General features: G+C 35.9%; 1 protein-coding gene across 1 annotated transcript in view; it reads left to right on the forward strand.

Annotated features, from left to right (window-relative positions):
• LOC124555753 (hemicentin-1-like) overlaps positions 1–17094 on the forward strand; it is an 817128-nt gene that overhangs the window by 489365 nt on the left and 310669 nt on the right. The window contains exons 33-34 of the mRNA XM_047129776.1: positions 5924–6062; positions 13806–13948. Of these exons, the coding sequence (XP_046985732.1) occupies positions 5924–6062; positions 13806–13948 (282 nt within the window). The remainder of the gene's footprint in view (positions 1–5923; positions 6063–13805; positions 13949–17094) is intronic.

Consider the following 17094-nt stretch of genomic DNA (forward strand, 5'->3'; position numbering starts at 1 on the left):
GTGTTTCCTTTTGTGAAGAGGGCTTTGACCGAAAGCTAAATGTGTAGCAATCGTTTTTGTTGTGCCTGTCTGCAGCTCAATGTGTATTCTTTTTCAGTGAGTAGCAGTCTATCCTTTCCCTTATATTGTTGATATTCCAACCTGGAATTTTCTTGTTGTGTTGACTTGAATATTAGGATTAGAGTACTGGTTTATTTTGCTTATGTTTACTCCATGTTGTCTTATCATACAATCTTCTGGGGGAATATAGCCAAAGTAATAAGCATATTTTTTACCGGAAGTCAGATTACAATACTAATTTAACCATGAAGATTTTCATGATGGATTTAAAACAATATGGAAAGGATAGATTGGTACTAACCACATAGAGGAGCTGTTGAGTTGCTGACAGACATAATGAGAAAGAATGCTAGAAGTATTTCAGCTTTTGGAAAAAAAAAATCTGCTTCAGAGCTGGAACACTCACACAGATTCATAGAAACACAACTGACATGCACACACACATACACGCACAGTTTTTCAACCAAGGCTGTGATTATAACCATACAGGAGCATTATTATCTCCCATATATTTTCTGCCGATCTCTCGCAAACCAAAAACTCGTTTACACGTCAGGTCTGTTTCTCAGTGAGTAACAGTTTTGCTGGGGTGGGTAGTGGGGTATGGAAGAGGCACAGGGCTGTGACAGGTAGTGATAGCTAGGTAGGGATGGGGGAGGATGATAGTGCTGCCTGTACGAGTGTGCAGGGACATGGTAGAGACAAGAAAGGGCTGCTACATGCAGTATTGGAAGGCTGTGCTGCAGTGCAGGAAATGTGGAGGGGGAGGTGAAAAGGAGAGGAGAGAAGAGAAAATTAGAGAAGGGGAAACGACTTTGTAGATGTATTGGCAGGATACGAAGCATGTGTAGTACTGGAGTATGAGCAGAGAAGGATATAGGCAGGGACTAGTGAAGTTTAAGGTCAAGGGTACTGGAATAAAGGATATGTTGGAAGGTAAGTTCCCACTTGCACAGTTCAGAAAAGCTGTTGTTCGTAAGAGGAATCCAGATGGCACAGGCTGTTAGGCAGTCATTAGAAGGAAGCATATCATGTTGGGTGGCATATTCAGTAGCTGGGTGGTCCAGCCACCACTTTTCCACAGTTAGGTGGTAGCCATTTATGCAGACTGGCAGCTTGTTAGTTGTCATGCCAATATAGAATGCAACACAATGGGTGTAGGTTTATGTTGGTAGATCACATCAGTGCTTTCAGAGGTGGTTCTGCCTTGAATGGTGTAAGATGACAGGGCTGGAGTAGCTGGTAGTGGGAGGATGTGTATGGTAGAGGTCTTGTGTATAGGTCTTTTGCAGGGTTGTGGGCCATGAGGCAAGGAACTGAGGTCATAGGTGGAGTTGGAACAGACAAGGTATTGTGTAGGTTTGGTGAGTGGTGGAATACCGCCATGGGAGGGGTGGGGAGGATAGTGGTGAGGCCCCATGTAGATTGCTACTTATGTCAGACACAGTCGCAGTCCAGCCTTAGCACCCAGAGACAGTGGTCATGTGTGTGATTTGTGCTTGTGTGAATGTGTCTAAGTTTTCTCCTTCTGAAGAAGGACTTTGTCCAACAGGTAAAATATTTCTAGCAATCTTTTTTATTGAACCAGTCTGTGACTCAATGCCTCCTCTGTGTGGTGAGTAGCCATCTATTATTTCCATATTGTTATTATTGCATCCTGGACTTTCCATTATTTCATGAGAGATATGTTACGTAAGATGTCAATGAACTTGCCACATTAAATCTGTTTAGAATCTAAGGTTTTGACAGTACCTGTCACTGTCTTTATCAGGAAAGAAACTAATTAATTTGAAATAGAACTGCTTGGGAGTACTTAACTTCAAGAGGCAAAAGATATAGAACTGCAGATAGACACATGTAAAGGTGATGCAGTACTTAGCTTTTCGAACTAATAGACCCTTCCTTGGGGAATAGAGAGGGAGAGATTTGGGAAGGTTAAAAAGCAAGAGGAGGTCACTCAGACCCCAGAATCAGAGGGATCCAACTGTCATGAAAATAATGGTAGTTTAGAACTCGTAAGTCATCTGCTCAATAGTGTAAAAATTTTGAGAGATAGCACAAATCTTCTTCATGTGCCGTCTCCTCTAAGAAGGTTGGCTGTCATCATGGCAATTTCTGATCTCGATTTGGCTGATCTAAGGAGTTCTGACGTTGAACAGTTGTACCAATTTTTTAAATTGTCAATCCAGGATGTCCGTCTTCTACCCCTCGTTCTCTTCCCACAAATTTTCCCTTCTAGTATTATTTGCAATATTTTGTAATTTACTCCCCTAATAACATGGCCTAAATATTGTAGCTTCCTTACTTTAATAATTTTAATTAATTCTTTTTCCTTTCCCATTCTTCTTAGGACATCTTGATTAGTAATCCTCGACACCCAACTAATTCTAAGTATTCTTCTATATGCCCACATTTCAAAAGCTTCTAAACTGTTCATGTCCTTCTTTTTCAATGTCCACGCTTCCATTCCGTATAATAATTTTGAGAATACATAGCATCTTAGCAACCTCATTTTTGTGTTTAAACAAATGTCTCTCGAACAGAATGCATTTTTCATCTTATTAAAGATACTTCTGGCCTGTCCTATTCTCGATTTAATTTCTTCTGAGCTTTCAATCTCCTCATTTACAATTGTTCCGAGATATTTAAATTTACGTACTTGATCGACTCTTTCCCTATTGATTGTAAGATTTTCTTGTTGGTGTGTTTTAGATATCACCATGAACTTAGTCTTGCTTACGTTAAGAGTCAAGCCAAATTCTTCACTTTTTTCTGCGACTTTGTCAAGAAGTAATTGTAGATCTTTGAGGTTTCCAGCTAGTAGTGCAGTGTCATCAACAAACCTAACATTGTTAATGTTTAGCCCATTCACTTTAATGCCAGCTATTTCATCTGATAGAGCTGCCTGGATTATGTCTTCTGAATACATATTAAACAATAAGGGTGAGAGAACGCAACCTTGTCTCACACCCCTCTTTATTTCTGTATCATTCGATAACTCATTTTCTACCTTCACGGTTGTGGTTTGATTGTAGTAGAGGTTATATATAATGCGGATGTCTTTCTTATCAAGTGTTTTCTTTTCTAACAATTCTATGAGATGATCATGACGAACTTTGTCAAATGCTTTATTATAATCCAGGAAGCACACATATAGTGGCTGGTTAACCTCCATACATCGTTGCGCTAATATGTTAAAAGCAAACAATGCTTCTCTTGTACCGAGGGAACTTCTAAAACCGAATTGTGTTTCACTTATACCTTCTTCTACTTTTTTGTATATTCGTTGGTGTATAACTTTTAGAAATATCTTTAAGGTGTGACTCATTAAGCTTATTGTACGGTGATCATTACAAGTATTGGCATTAGCCTTTTTGGGTAATGTAACAAAGGTAGATGTCAACCAATCCCTAGGAATAATTCCCGAATTATAAATATCATTAAACAATTGTACAAATATATCTATATGGTCTATTCCTATGAGTTTCAGGATGTCATTTGGTATCTTATCCGGTCCAGGGGCTTTTCCTGTCTTTGATTTGTTGATAACATGTAATATTTCTTCTTTCAATATGCTTGGTCCTCGTTCTCCGATCATGTTATCATAAAATTTTTGATCTTTTCTTGTATCTTCAAATAGTTCTTTGACATATTCTGTCCACCTGTCCAGTTTACCTTTAACATCAGGAATTATTTTGTCATTTTTATCTAACAATAAACTTGAACTTTTCTTTTTATTAAGTCCAGCTAAATCTTTAACTTTTTTGTGTAAGTTGAAACTATCATGTCTTGTTTCATAACTCTCAATTTCAGAGCATTGTTCCTTGTACCATTCTTCTTTTGCTCACCGTGTTTCTTTTCGTATTTCTGCATGTAATCTTTTATACTCACTTTCATCTCTATTTTTAAGTATTCTTCTTTGTTCCATCAATTGTAATATCTTCTCTGTCATCCATTTCTTTTTCATGTTGTCGTGTTTGGTCGCCATTGTGTTTTTACATGCATTATTTAATGTGTCTTTTATAAGTTCCCATTTGCCATCAATGTCTTCTGTTTGATTATTCTTTATCCTAACTAATTCCTTATTAATCTCTTCAGAAGTCTTTTGTTTAGTCAAGGGGTCTCTTAGAATAGTTGTATTTATATAGTCCTTCTTTTGTTTCTTTTGTATGGCTTTCAGTTTCACATGGAACTTTGCTACTAAAAGTTTATGATCAGAAAATATATCAGCTCCTGGATATGTTTTCACACCATGAATAGAATTTTTGTACCTCTTGTTTATAAGTATGAAATCAATTTGATTTCTGCAAACTTCTTCATTACAGTCTCTTGGTGATTTCCAAGTATAAAGTCTTCGTTTAGGGAGTTTAAAAAATGTGTTTGTAATAGACAGATTGTTTTCCTGGCAAAATTGTGACAGCAAATCTCCTCTTTCATTTCTTGTTCCTAAACCAAAAGGTCCAATAAGATCACCTTCACTTCCTTCACCTATTTTGGCATTAAAATCTCCCATGATGATAATAATGTCTCTGCTTTTTGAGGTTCCTATTGCTTGTGTTAGTTCTTCATAAAATTTTCCTATTTCTTCTTGGTCTTTGTCGGCTGTTGGAGCATAGATTTGGATTAAATTAATATTTGTTTGTTTCGTTTGTAAATGTAGACTGATTACTCTATCTGAGATTGGTAAAATGCTTTTGACAGATTTACTAGCGTACTCATCTAAAATTATTCCTACCCCATTCCTGTGCTGGCTATCAGAATTTCCCGAGTAATATACTTTCATGTTGTCAATGGTCATTTCTCCTGAGTCAGGCCATCTTGTTTCACTTACACCCAAAATGTTAATTTTTAGGCGTTTCATTTCTTGTATAACATTATTTACTTTGCCTGGTTGGTATAATGATCTTACATTCCAAGTTGCTATTGTTGCATTATTTTTGTATTTTCTTGTGGCATTGTTCAAGGCTCTCCCCCCCGGAGATCCGAGTGGGGGAGTTGAAACTCCGGATAATTTGACATTGAACCCTGCCGTGATGAGTTTTCCTGGGGATATCCATTGGATCTTTAATGCTGTGGTTTCCCGTTGCCTTCAGCATCCTATGCCGTTGACCACCCTTGGTGATTCTTCCGTCTTTAGGAGTGATTTCTCACTCCAAGGACAAGAGGGTGCCCTTGCTCTACCAGCTCATCCGCCCTCTAGAAGGTCGTTGGCTTAGTAGAAGGTTCTCCTTATCCCGGGAGAAACTCGGTCGCCAGAGCCTCGTTAGCGTAGCAGGGGATACCACATGCCGGAGAGGTTGACATTTGTGTGGGAGAGGCTATTGGTGACGCATCCCACACCTTACCCCCTATAGCACAAATAATGCCCACATAAAATAATTCTTTTTATCTTTTGTAAGACAGTTTGTTCCTCTAATTGCCTCGCCCATTGTGCTGATCTGCTTATTAGTGGGCTCCTTATTTGTTACAACGCTCATAATTGAAACCATGTGACGATGAATTTTTCCTTTGATCTATTAATTGTGTGAACTGTAATTTTTTCAACCTCCTACAGTAACCCAGTACTTAGTAATTCCTATTTGAAGCAATTTAACTATTATGTTGGCCAGTATTCTGTTACTTCCCTGCAATTGTATTTTAGTTTCAACAGAGGGTATTCTGCCCGTATGTTTATTAGTTCTAACACGAGAGCATGACTATTTTATAGTATTTTTTACATTGCAGTGAAAGAAGCTTTTCAACTAATTCAAAATGTGATGGAATACAACTCTCATTGATAGTGCTATATATTGTACAAAAAAGTAATTTAGATAAGGCTGAGAAAAAATTTTTGCTTTCATAATCATCATTAATTCCTTTGCAGTTCCACCTACTATAGATGGCCCTTCTGAAGAAGATCTGGGACCCGTAAAAGGAGATATTGTGCTACTGCAGTGTCCAGCATCAGGAGATCCTGAACCAGATATTCGTTGGTCAAAAGATGGTGACAGAACTCTCTTCATGTAAGTAACATGTGCCCACTGGTTTAAAACTTGTAATATCAACTTAAAAACAATTTGCTACCTGTCAAGAAAACCTTATGAATACCTGTAAATTGGCACTGCCTAAATGTGTGTAGTTGTTAGATCTGTGTTGTCTCAGTTGCTGAAGATTTTAAATGAGCATTCAAAATGTATTTTCATAAATGGTCTAATGTAATTCATATTCATTCATTAGTTCTGCTACTACCTAAATGTACATTACCTCATAGATGCATTTGCCTGTGTATGTTACATGTGTTTCTTAGACTAAATGCTGTTGTTAATGATAGGTGGTTTCTACTATATATTAGGCATGCAAGCTGGAAATTACTGATACTTTCATGAACTAGAAGTTAGCATCTTCCACACTTGGTAGAAATTTGTAACCCTGAAGAAGTATGCTTCTTTTCAGTTATCCTCTTAAGCTGTTCTTCATATCTTGATGTAAAGGTGAACAGCAGCTAGTATGGGCCACTTAACCCAAAACTGGATGAAATTTTTGCTGTTGTTTTGTAATAAGATGCAACTACATAAAACATTACTTGATCATTTGCTCTAATGTAAATGATGAAAAAAAAATTCTAACCGAATTGACACACAATAAGAAAAGATTTTCTTAGACTTTCAATTTGGAAGGATAAGAAAAGATACATTACATCTATTCACAGTTGCCAAGACGAATAACCATCAGCTGTAGAATGGAATGACGACAATGAAAATTTGTGCCAGACTGAGACTTGAACCTGGATTTCCTGCTTGTTGTCAAGCACCTGGCTTGTTGTTTGGCTATACATGCACATCTCTCAGTCTGACCCAAACTTCCATATTGTGTCAACCATGCATGGATATCCAAAGAAACTTTACATCGTAATTCAGAATAACACAGGCACTGCAACATTGTACTTAAGGAAAGAGTCATATAGTAAGGGCCATGCAACAAAATATAGGTTTGTGAATGAAAAAGCTGTGTTTGTGGTTCACAAATAAATCAATCTGTTTGTATATCAAAAGTACAAGAAAAGAAGAAAACAGTTGGTTATAAAGCCTTTCAACTTGTAGTAGACTGAACCTGACACAACACAGTCCATTTGTTGACTGAGTTTCTCTAGAAGACAGTTCTGGGTGCTTCGTCATAAGGTTTTGCTCAAAATCTCTACCTGCCAGTTTCTTATATCTGTTAAATCTGTGAGGCAGTTTTAAACTTTTTTCCAAAGTGTAAAACCGCTTTTGAAAACAAACGTTAACTAGCAACAACCTGGAACCTAAATCTTACACTTCTTAATAATTTTCTTCAAATGTTCATTTGAAAAATCTCTTCTCAGATGCCATAGATGTGTACTGATTCACTACAATAATTTTAATCTCCTTGCATTATAATTCTAGAAATATGAAAACAACCAGCAGCAGCTCTTACGGTCATTTCACTTTCCAAAACACTTGCAACCGTTTGCTTCATTTTAGTCATGGTCCACTCTGTTTGATCACCACAGACAGTCTCCTTCTTCAACCATGGTATCATCCCCTTTAAAAAACCAGTAACTGGCTTTAGTGAGTGGAATTTCATTCGTATAGACTACTTGAATTCTAATACTAATGTGATAGTATTACTTGTTATCTTTAACATTAGAAACCAATGCAGAAAATTACAACATTCACCAACTTTGACACATAAAAATTACAACATTCACCAACTTTGACACATAAAAACAAATCAAATTTAGTTGTGACACAAATTTGAGATCTAAATCAACTAAGCTCTAGAAATTGGTGATCTGATGCCTTTACCTTATTCTGCGCACTATATGTGACTGCTGTTTCATGGCAAACTCAGGAAACACCAGGTGGTCCAACAGGAATTGTAACAAACAGACAATGAAACTTCTTTCCAAATGTGCTAATGGGGATTTGCAGAAAGTGTCCAGGTGGTAACCATAACACAAAGTGAGATGATTTCTATGGTTACTGGAGTAAGAGGGGGATTTTTTAGATTAGAATTAAGATTCAGGCAACCTGTTATGAATAACAGAAGAAATTTTCCAAACGGATAGGAAACTCTTTAATGTCCTCCTGATCCTCTAATATTCTAATGAAAGAGGCTAACCTTACTTTTGTCTGCCTTCTTAAACATTTTGTGCAGTTCTTCTGTTATTCATAACACACTTCATACTATATGAAAACTCACAAATTCACCAGCAATCACTCATTTACATATCTTTTAAGGTAGGGAATGTTGGTTAGTATCAGCTGGCCAGTAGCATGGGCCACATGGTGTTTCTTGGGTTGGCCATAAAACAGCAGTCGCACACAGTGCTCAGTGCAAGGGACTAGTGAATTAAGTCATCAATCATCATCAGAATGGGAAGAAATTACATGTGGTGTCCCACAAGGATCCATCTTAGAGCCATTGCTTTTTATTGTGTATATTAATGATCTCTCATCAGTTACACTGCCAGAAGCAGAGTTCATTTTGTTTGCAGATGGCACAAGTATTACAATAAATAGTGTGTCGAGTGTAGTTCTGGAAAGATCTGCTAGTGATATTTTCATGGATATTAATAAGTGGTTTAAAGCCAACTCACTGACATTAAACTTCAAAAAGACTCACTATATACAATTCAGAACCTGTTAGATGTTTCCACCCAGCATATGCATAGAGTATGAAGAAGAGCAGATAGAAGAGGTTGACAATCTTAAATTCCTGCGATTACAACTTGACAATAAATTCAGTTGGGAGGAGCACACCACAGAACTGCAGAAACGCCTTAACAAATCTGTATTTGTAATTCAAGTGTTAGCTGATATAGGCGACATAAAAATGAAAAAGCTTGCATACTTCACCTACTTTCATTCCATAATGTCATATGGTATAATATTTTGGGGTAACTCTTCAAGTCAAACAAAAGTTTTCAGAGTCCAAAAGTATGTAATACATGTTATTTGTGGAGTGAATTCACGGATGTCCTGTAGAAGCCTCTCAGTATATTTACTCCTTAATGAAATTTGTCCTAAATAATATATCTCTTTTTCCAACAAACAGCTCAGTTCACACATACAATACCAGGAACAAAAATGATCTGCACAAGGACTTAAAAGCACTTACTTTGGTTCAAAAAAGGTTCCACTACTCAGGAACACTCATCTTCAATAATTTGCCAGCAAACATAAAAAATTTAGTTTCAAATAAAGATCAGTTTAAAAGGAGCCTGAAAGACTTACTAGTGGCCAACTCCTTCTACTCCATTGACGAATTTTTTAATAGAAACAAGTTATTTATTGTTTACATTCATACTATTACTATTGTTATTTCAGCTTAAAAAATAAAAAATAAAAAAATGACATATTCCACATCCACGAGGATCTCTTCAGCATGGATCTATGGAATGAAAAACTAATCTATTCTAATTATTTTGTGCCACAACTAAATTTGATTTATTTTTATGTGTCAAAGTTGGTGAATGGTGTAATTTTTAGCATTGGTTTCTTAAGTTAAAGGTAACAATTAATATTATCACACTAGAATTAATATACAAATAGTCTAATGTACATTTCATCATATGAATGAAATTCCACTCACTAAAACCAGTTTCTGCACTTTTTTAAGGCGATGATACCATGGTTGAAGAAGGAGACTGTCTGTGGTGATCAAACTGACCAGTCCAAGTGGCTCTGAGCACTATGGGACTTAAGATCTGCAGTCATCAGTCCCCTAGAACTTAGAAATACTTAAACCTAACTAACCTAAGGACATCACACACATCCATTCCCGAGGCAGGATTCGCACCTGCGACCGTAGTGGTGGTTTGAAGTGTTTTGGATAGTGAAATGACCAAAAGGGCTGCTGCTGATTGTTTCTGCATTTCTAGAACTATAGTGGTGGAAATGTGGCTGTGAGCATGTCATGAGCATGTCATGAGTCATGCTTGCGTAGCTCAGCTGGTAGAGCACTCGCCCATGAAAAGCAAAGGTCCCGACTTCAAGTCTCAGTCCGGCACCCAGTTCCAAACTGACAGAAAGTTTCATCCTTTGCCTGTCTGAACACCACATAAATGCAGGGCGAGAGAAGTTGAATATGAAATATTACACTTTAGTATCTTACCAATGTAGGAATAATAAGGTAAAAGGAAGAGTTGTTGCATATATTAAGACAGGGCACTGGTTCAAAAACACTGAAACAAGTAAATGTTGAAAAGATCTGCACACAAAAGTATGTAGTCACGGATTACTACTGAAAAATAGTTTTCTTTTAATTCACTAAGAAATTCTGAACTGTTTATAAGTTATATGGATTTCTTGCTAAGCTATCTCTCAACAATAAGCAATTAATAATTTCTGAAAACCTTAAGCAATTAATAGTCTGTGGTGATTTCAAAGCAGATTTTTTCTAAGTATTCTGATAGGAAAAATCATCTGAAATCCTCGCTTGGATCCTAAAGATTGATCTTAGTAATTAACTTTGAAACATAGGTGGGTGAAGACAGTAGAAGTCTCATTGACAATGTCTTCTTTGATGAAGCCGAAAGCAACAATATAACTGTGTATCCAGTGTAAAGCGCTGTCTGATGATGATGTTCAGTTAGTTTGATAAATAAAAGGCCTTACAGTATAGACTCCCTCCAGTGGAAATCAGTTAGAATAATTATTGACTCCAGGACAGATGTTTTAAAAAAGAGTTTACCAAAGATAACTCCTGCTGTAATTTATGTTAAACTTAGTCTGGCATAAAATATTCCGTTGTAAATTCATGTCATTATTTGAAAATATTCTTCCTCATAAACTAATCGTAAGAGGTCTTAAACAGCCATGTAAAGAAACCATGGATCACTAAAGGGATTTAACTATCTTGTGAAAGGAAAACAGTATGTATCTGTTGGCAAGAATAATCATAAATGCTGCAGTAGCTGCACACTCCGAAAACTGCTCAAAATTAATAAAACAGATTCATAAGAATCAAAGAACCTGCACTTTATGTCAAAGATCAGTGCTTCTGACAACAGACTTAAATCTATATGAAACATAGTGAAACAAAAGATAGGACAAAAGGTCACTGAACAGCATAACATCACTATTGGTTTAAACGGAAGGCTATATGTTAAAAGTAGCAGGTATGTTTAAGAAGCATTTCTTAATTGTAATAGGAATGCAGGGACAAGCATTTCAAGAGAAAAATCAGAGCTGTATGTCGAAATAGCAACTCACATAAAAGTCAGTCTTCTGAATGTCTCACCCACTACCCCTTCTGAGATCAAGAAAATTATATGTACTCTAAGAACACAGGCTCCCATCTTTTCTGAAATTTGTAATGCATCACTATCTCTTGGCATTTTTCCAAGGATATTGTAATATAAAATTGTTAAACCCCACTATAAGGAAGGTGGTAGGAGATGCCAATACCACAAACCTGTTTCACTACTGACATAATTTTACAAAATTCTTGAGAAGGTTATTTATTTATTTATTTTATTATCCATCTTTAGGCATTAAAAATGCAATTGATGTCATCATTTGTGTACATATACAGTTTACATAACTAACAGAAATGGTGTAATATATTGTAGATCATTATTGTCTAATAAGATACAAAAGTTTGTCCTTGATGCTGCACAAGGTATTTGCATTATATTTACATGTATAAGTTTAATCTAAGTGAAACTATATTAGTACTGGTACTTAAGATCATCTTTAGTGCACATTATAAACTCTTCTATTGTATAAAAAGCTTTTTCTCTAAGCCATTTCTTTGTGACACTTTTAAACTCATTCAGTGACACATTATGTGCCTCTATTGGCAACATGTTAAACAGTTTTACTCCCATGTACCCGTAACTATCTTGAGTTTTCTTTAGTCTAGCAACTGGGATGTCAATTTGCTGTTTTATACGTGTATCATGGCAATGGATAGATTGTTGTAGTTTGTGACTGTGTTGGTTTTCTTTTGTGTGTATCAAACAACTTAGTATAAAGAGGGCTGCAACTGTTAGTATTTTTAGATTTTTGAAATATGGTCTACAAGACTCATACTGGCAGAAGTAAAGCTGTGAGTACCGGGCGTGAGTTGTGCTTCGGTAGCTCAGATGGTAGAGCACTTGCCAGCGAAAGGCAAAGGTCCCGAGTTTGAGTCTCGGTCAGGCACACAGTTTTAATCTGCCAGGAAGTTTCAAGACTCATTATTTCTGACTCCATGGATGCACCTGACTGCCTTCTTTTGCCAAATGAAAACTTGTTTTGCTCCAGGTGAGTTTCCCCACAACAAAGTGGCATATGTTAAATGGGTGTGGAAAAAGGCATAATATGCATTGAGTAATAACTTACCACTAACACATGACCTTAGTTTCCCTAACAAATATGTCGCACGGGCTAACTTAGTACAAATATAATTGGTATGACTCTTCCACGTTAATTTTGAGTCGAGATGGATCCCAAGTAGTTTAGCTGAGACACAATCAATCTTATCACTCTTAACACACAACCTAAAGATAATATTTACAGTTTTATCATGATTTACATGCAAGTCATTGAGTTGGAACCATTTGATGGCTGCTCTGAGAGGAGCCTCACTTTCCTCGTTTAATTTTCCTAAATCTTTCCCTGCTGTAACAAAAGTTGTAACAGCTGCATAGAGTGTGGATTTACATAACATGGTGCTGGGCAAGTCATTTACATATATTATAAAAAGTAAAGGTCCAAACACAGGGCTTTGTGGTACACCCTGCATGATATCCAAGACATTTGACCTCATATTGTTAAAATGCACAATTTTTTTTCTGTCGCTCAGATAGGATCTGATCAGAGATAGTTCTGAGCCTCTAATACCATAGCCGTGCAGTTGTTCTAGTAGTATCCTGTGACTGACATAGTCAAATGCCTTGCTGAGGTCCACAAGAGTGGCATTAACTGATTCGAATGATGCACTCCCAAATGGAGGGTATATTTGTTGTGTCGATGCAAGTAAAAAATGCATAATTTTCCTTTTTTTCGTTCTCTTTCTTACCCCCCCCCCCCCCCCTTCCCGGCCACCCACCACCAGATACATTTCACTTTGTTGAGGTAAAGCTTCACCAGTGGTCTGTAATTAAGTTATTTACATTTTTATTTGCTTTTAGATTGAAAAACAGTTCGATAAGAATAAGTTGATTCCCACTTATGGTGATTTTCAGTTGATTTCTTGCTTACATCAGGAAATGCTGCCTGCTAGCACATCGTTGTGTTTCTGCATTAGACACTGATAATTTTGGTCCAGTTTTTAGTTTTTCTGCAGCACTATGCAGTAATGAAAAACACAGCAACACAAAGAAATGCATAGTGCTGCAGAAAAACTGACCTAACTCTTCCCTCATTCTGCTCCCGCATTGGGCTCATTCCTCATATTATGTTTAATGGTGGTGTTTTCAAATCTGTTTGTGACTGTTCCACTTAAATGCATTATCATTATTACTGTTACAGTTCTTCTTGTTGTACTTCTTACTTACTGAATTATTTACTTACTCTGCACATACTGTTGTTTTAAGCGTAACTGAGTCTGTATAGTTTTGTCAACAAGTTATTGCATATATGCTCATATACAGTTTTCTTGCCATACCAGTCAGTTTCCATTTTCACTTCTGTTAAGTGAGCACTAATATTCAGCAGTGATTAAAAGATAACAACTTATTGTATAAATACTTCTCCATTTTTTGTAATGGGATGCTTTTAAATAACAATTTATCAGCTGTCATTTTCCTGTTACAGTCAAAAAGACAATGTAATTTTGTCACCTGACTTTAAGATTCTGGAAATCTCAAATGTACAGTCAGAGGATGGAGGACATTATATTTGTGAAGTCATTAATAATGCCGGTTCCACAAAAAAACATTTCAATGTGACAATTATAGGTAAGATAATGTTCATATTGCTTTTGATATAAATTTTTGTAACAAAACTAAAATGAAAGCACCAATACAAAAATGAACTTCAACATGCATTAGGATCTTTAAGCAAAAGGTGATTTGTTGCCCATGAAACCAGATTCAATTTAAGAAAATAATTTGAGAAATGACATTGCACCCACATCCTGGTGGAAACAATGACATTATTCAAATTTACTGAGGCTGTGATGCCTACCCAAAAGCACTTAAGAGAACATTATTGTTAAGTGGCTCACAGATGTGCTCCTGATAATGTCTCCTATTGCTAGTGGGATACCTTGATTAACAAATGAGAATTCAAATAAATATAGATTTCTGTTTCTGAATATTGAATATTGCCCTATTTTTGCAAAATAGAGAAGAAGAAAGGAGAAGACAAAGATTTAATGTCCTGTCAGAGATGAGCTAGTTAGAGATGGGCCACAAGCTCATTTATTCAGTAAAAATCTGGACTGGTTCCCTATCTTTAGTTAAAAACACCAAATCAGATTATTTAAATACTTTCATGTATGGCAAAATGTTATATAATTCATGATTAGATGGCTTATACAACATTATTTCACTCAACTGAGGGCAACACTGTGATGTCAGGAAGGGCATCTGGCTTTGTAAAGTACATGCCAGAGCCATAAGTACTGTAATAGCATTTTACATATACCATATATTGAAAGTGGGATACACCTAGAAGACAAAATAAATGTGTCAGAGATTTTACTTAACTCCTTTAGTGCCTCCTTAGAGTTGAGGGACACTTAAAAGGAAGACTCAGTCATAGCTTCAATACTGTCACTGTACCTGATCATGGTGTAAATCAAAATTCATCAAGAGTCAATAAAATTGTAATATCAACTGTTTAATATTATCAGTTAGTGCTGTTCACTTGGACACCAAGTCACTCTACAGAATTCTTGAATATTTCAACAGTCATTCAGCATATGCACTCATTGTACGATATCAGTTGTGTAAAACTGGATGTTTAATTTAAAATCACACAGTCAACCTTTCAATTGTATTTTAGAAGAAAGAGAAAAACAACAGTAATCATACAAAACACATTTTTATGTTGCATAACATTTTGGATTAAAAATTTTACCTATATGTGTGCTACATTTAGATGTTAATAATTTTATCGATGTTAGTGAATCATTAACTCTCTGATAATTTGGAACGCATGCCTACACATAACAAATTTCTATTTAAGAACCATATTAACAGAATTCTGTGTCATAAGTTGTTTTAATATTTTGCATTTCCTTAAACATTTGAGTACAAGTTGAATTATCATTTAATTTGTTGTATTTAGTACATACATGTTGTTTATCTTTGTTTTTTCTGTACTCAATGAAACTAGAAAAGCTGTGTGGCTAAATATTATGCACTGTTAGTGACATTATCCAACTGTAAACCTAAGAAGAAAATAAAAATATCTGAAGAGAACTTATTTCACATTTGCTTTAAAGTGAACATAAACAGATATACATTTTGGAGTAATATGTTTTGGGTTTTTCAAAGATTCCAATCTGTAAGAAGCTATAATCCAACAATAATGTGCATAATCTCATTTTTATAATACAGACAATTGATATTTGTAGGCAATATAACATTTGTTTCCCACCAAATAAATATAATGTTTTGGGTAAGACTGGTACACTGCATATAATAACATACATGGCCTCTAAGTGCACAGAATATATATATATATATATATATATATATATATATATATATATATATATATATATATATATATATATATGCAACACAAAATAAATGTGTTTACATAAGAGCACTAGACACACAGAGGGAATTCAAAGATGAACGTTTGTACCAAATGTAACATATACATGGGTTGGAACTTTAATAGTGGCAACTATTTATTTACAGCTCGTACAAAATAGATATGTGTTTCAAAGTTTTACTGACCTTCAAAGTAGTGACCAGCATTGTGTATAACCCATTGCCAGTGATGTGGAAGTCATAGGTTAGCCTTAGCAGTGCCAGTTGTGTTTACAGTTTGAGCGGTGCGATCTATTGCCTGACGAATTTGTAGCATTTATGAAGCAAATGCCGTGAAGTGTTTCCTTCAGTTTAGAAATCGAGTTGAACTCATGAGGGCTTAAGTCAGGGTAATGCAGTAGGTGGTATAGCACTTAGCAGTCCCATCAGTCAAACAAATCAGTAAGAACTTGCATTGTACGTGCTTGAGCATTGTCCTGCAAAATGATGGTCAGGTCCTGCAGAAAGTGTCATCACTTCTGTCTCTTATGCTGTTCATTTTTGGAACACAACCTGCGACCAGCTTAGAGACAGGAGTGATGACACTCACTGTAGGACCATCATTTTGCAGGACAATGCTCAAGCACGTACAGTGCAAGCTCTTACTGATTTGTTTGACTGATGGGACTGCTAAGTGCTATACCACCTACTGCATTACCCTGAATAAGTCCTCATGAGTTCAACTCGATTTCTAAACTGAAGGAAACACATCACGGCATTCACTTCAGAACTGCTACAAATTCATTGGGCAATAGACCGCACCACTCAAACTGTCAGCACAACTGCCACTGCTAAGAATATTCTACGACTTCCACATTGCTGGCAACAGGTTATACCCAATGCTGGTCACTACTTTGAAGGTCAGTAAAACTTTAAAACACGTATCTATTTTGTACGAGCTGTAAATAAATAGCTGCCATTATTAAAGTCCCAGCTCTCATACCTAAGTCGATTGCTAGATTGACTGTTAACACACTGTGATGTCTGAAGTTTGCTCTTTATTTCCATTGTCATTTAAAAGTGCATTTGTGTCCATGTAATTTTTCACAAACGTGGAAACAAATTTTTTAATTTTTTCAATATTCGTTTGCGATTTGTTTTGGCTGATTACAGTTCAAATTTGATAGACCAGAGAAAATATTTCTGGTGCCCATTCTTTATATGTGTATAAACTTTGCATTTAATCTAATAATTTGTTCAGTAATCTTGTCTGAATTCCATGCATCTGCTACTCTGGCTAATTTTTATTTTTAAAGCTATTTTATTTGGTAATTACTTTTGATTCATGGAGCTTATTCATTATAAATTCTCAAACCAATAATTTGAATCACAGTTAT

The sequence above is a fragment of the Schistocerca americana genome, chromosome X (assembly GCF_021461395.2).
Source record: "Schistocerca americana isolate TAMUIC-IGC-003095 chromosome X, iqSchAmer2.1, whole genome shotgun sequence".
Classification (NCBI taxonomy): domain Eukaryota; kingdom Metazoa; phylum Arthropoda; class Insecta; order Orthoptera; family Acrididae; genus Schistocerca; species Schistocerca americana.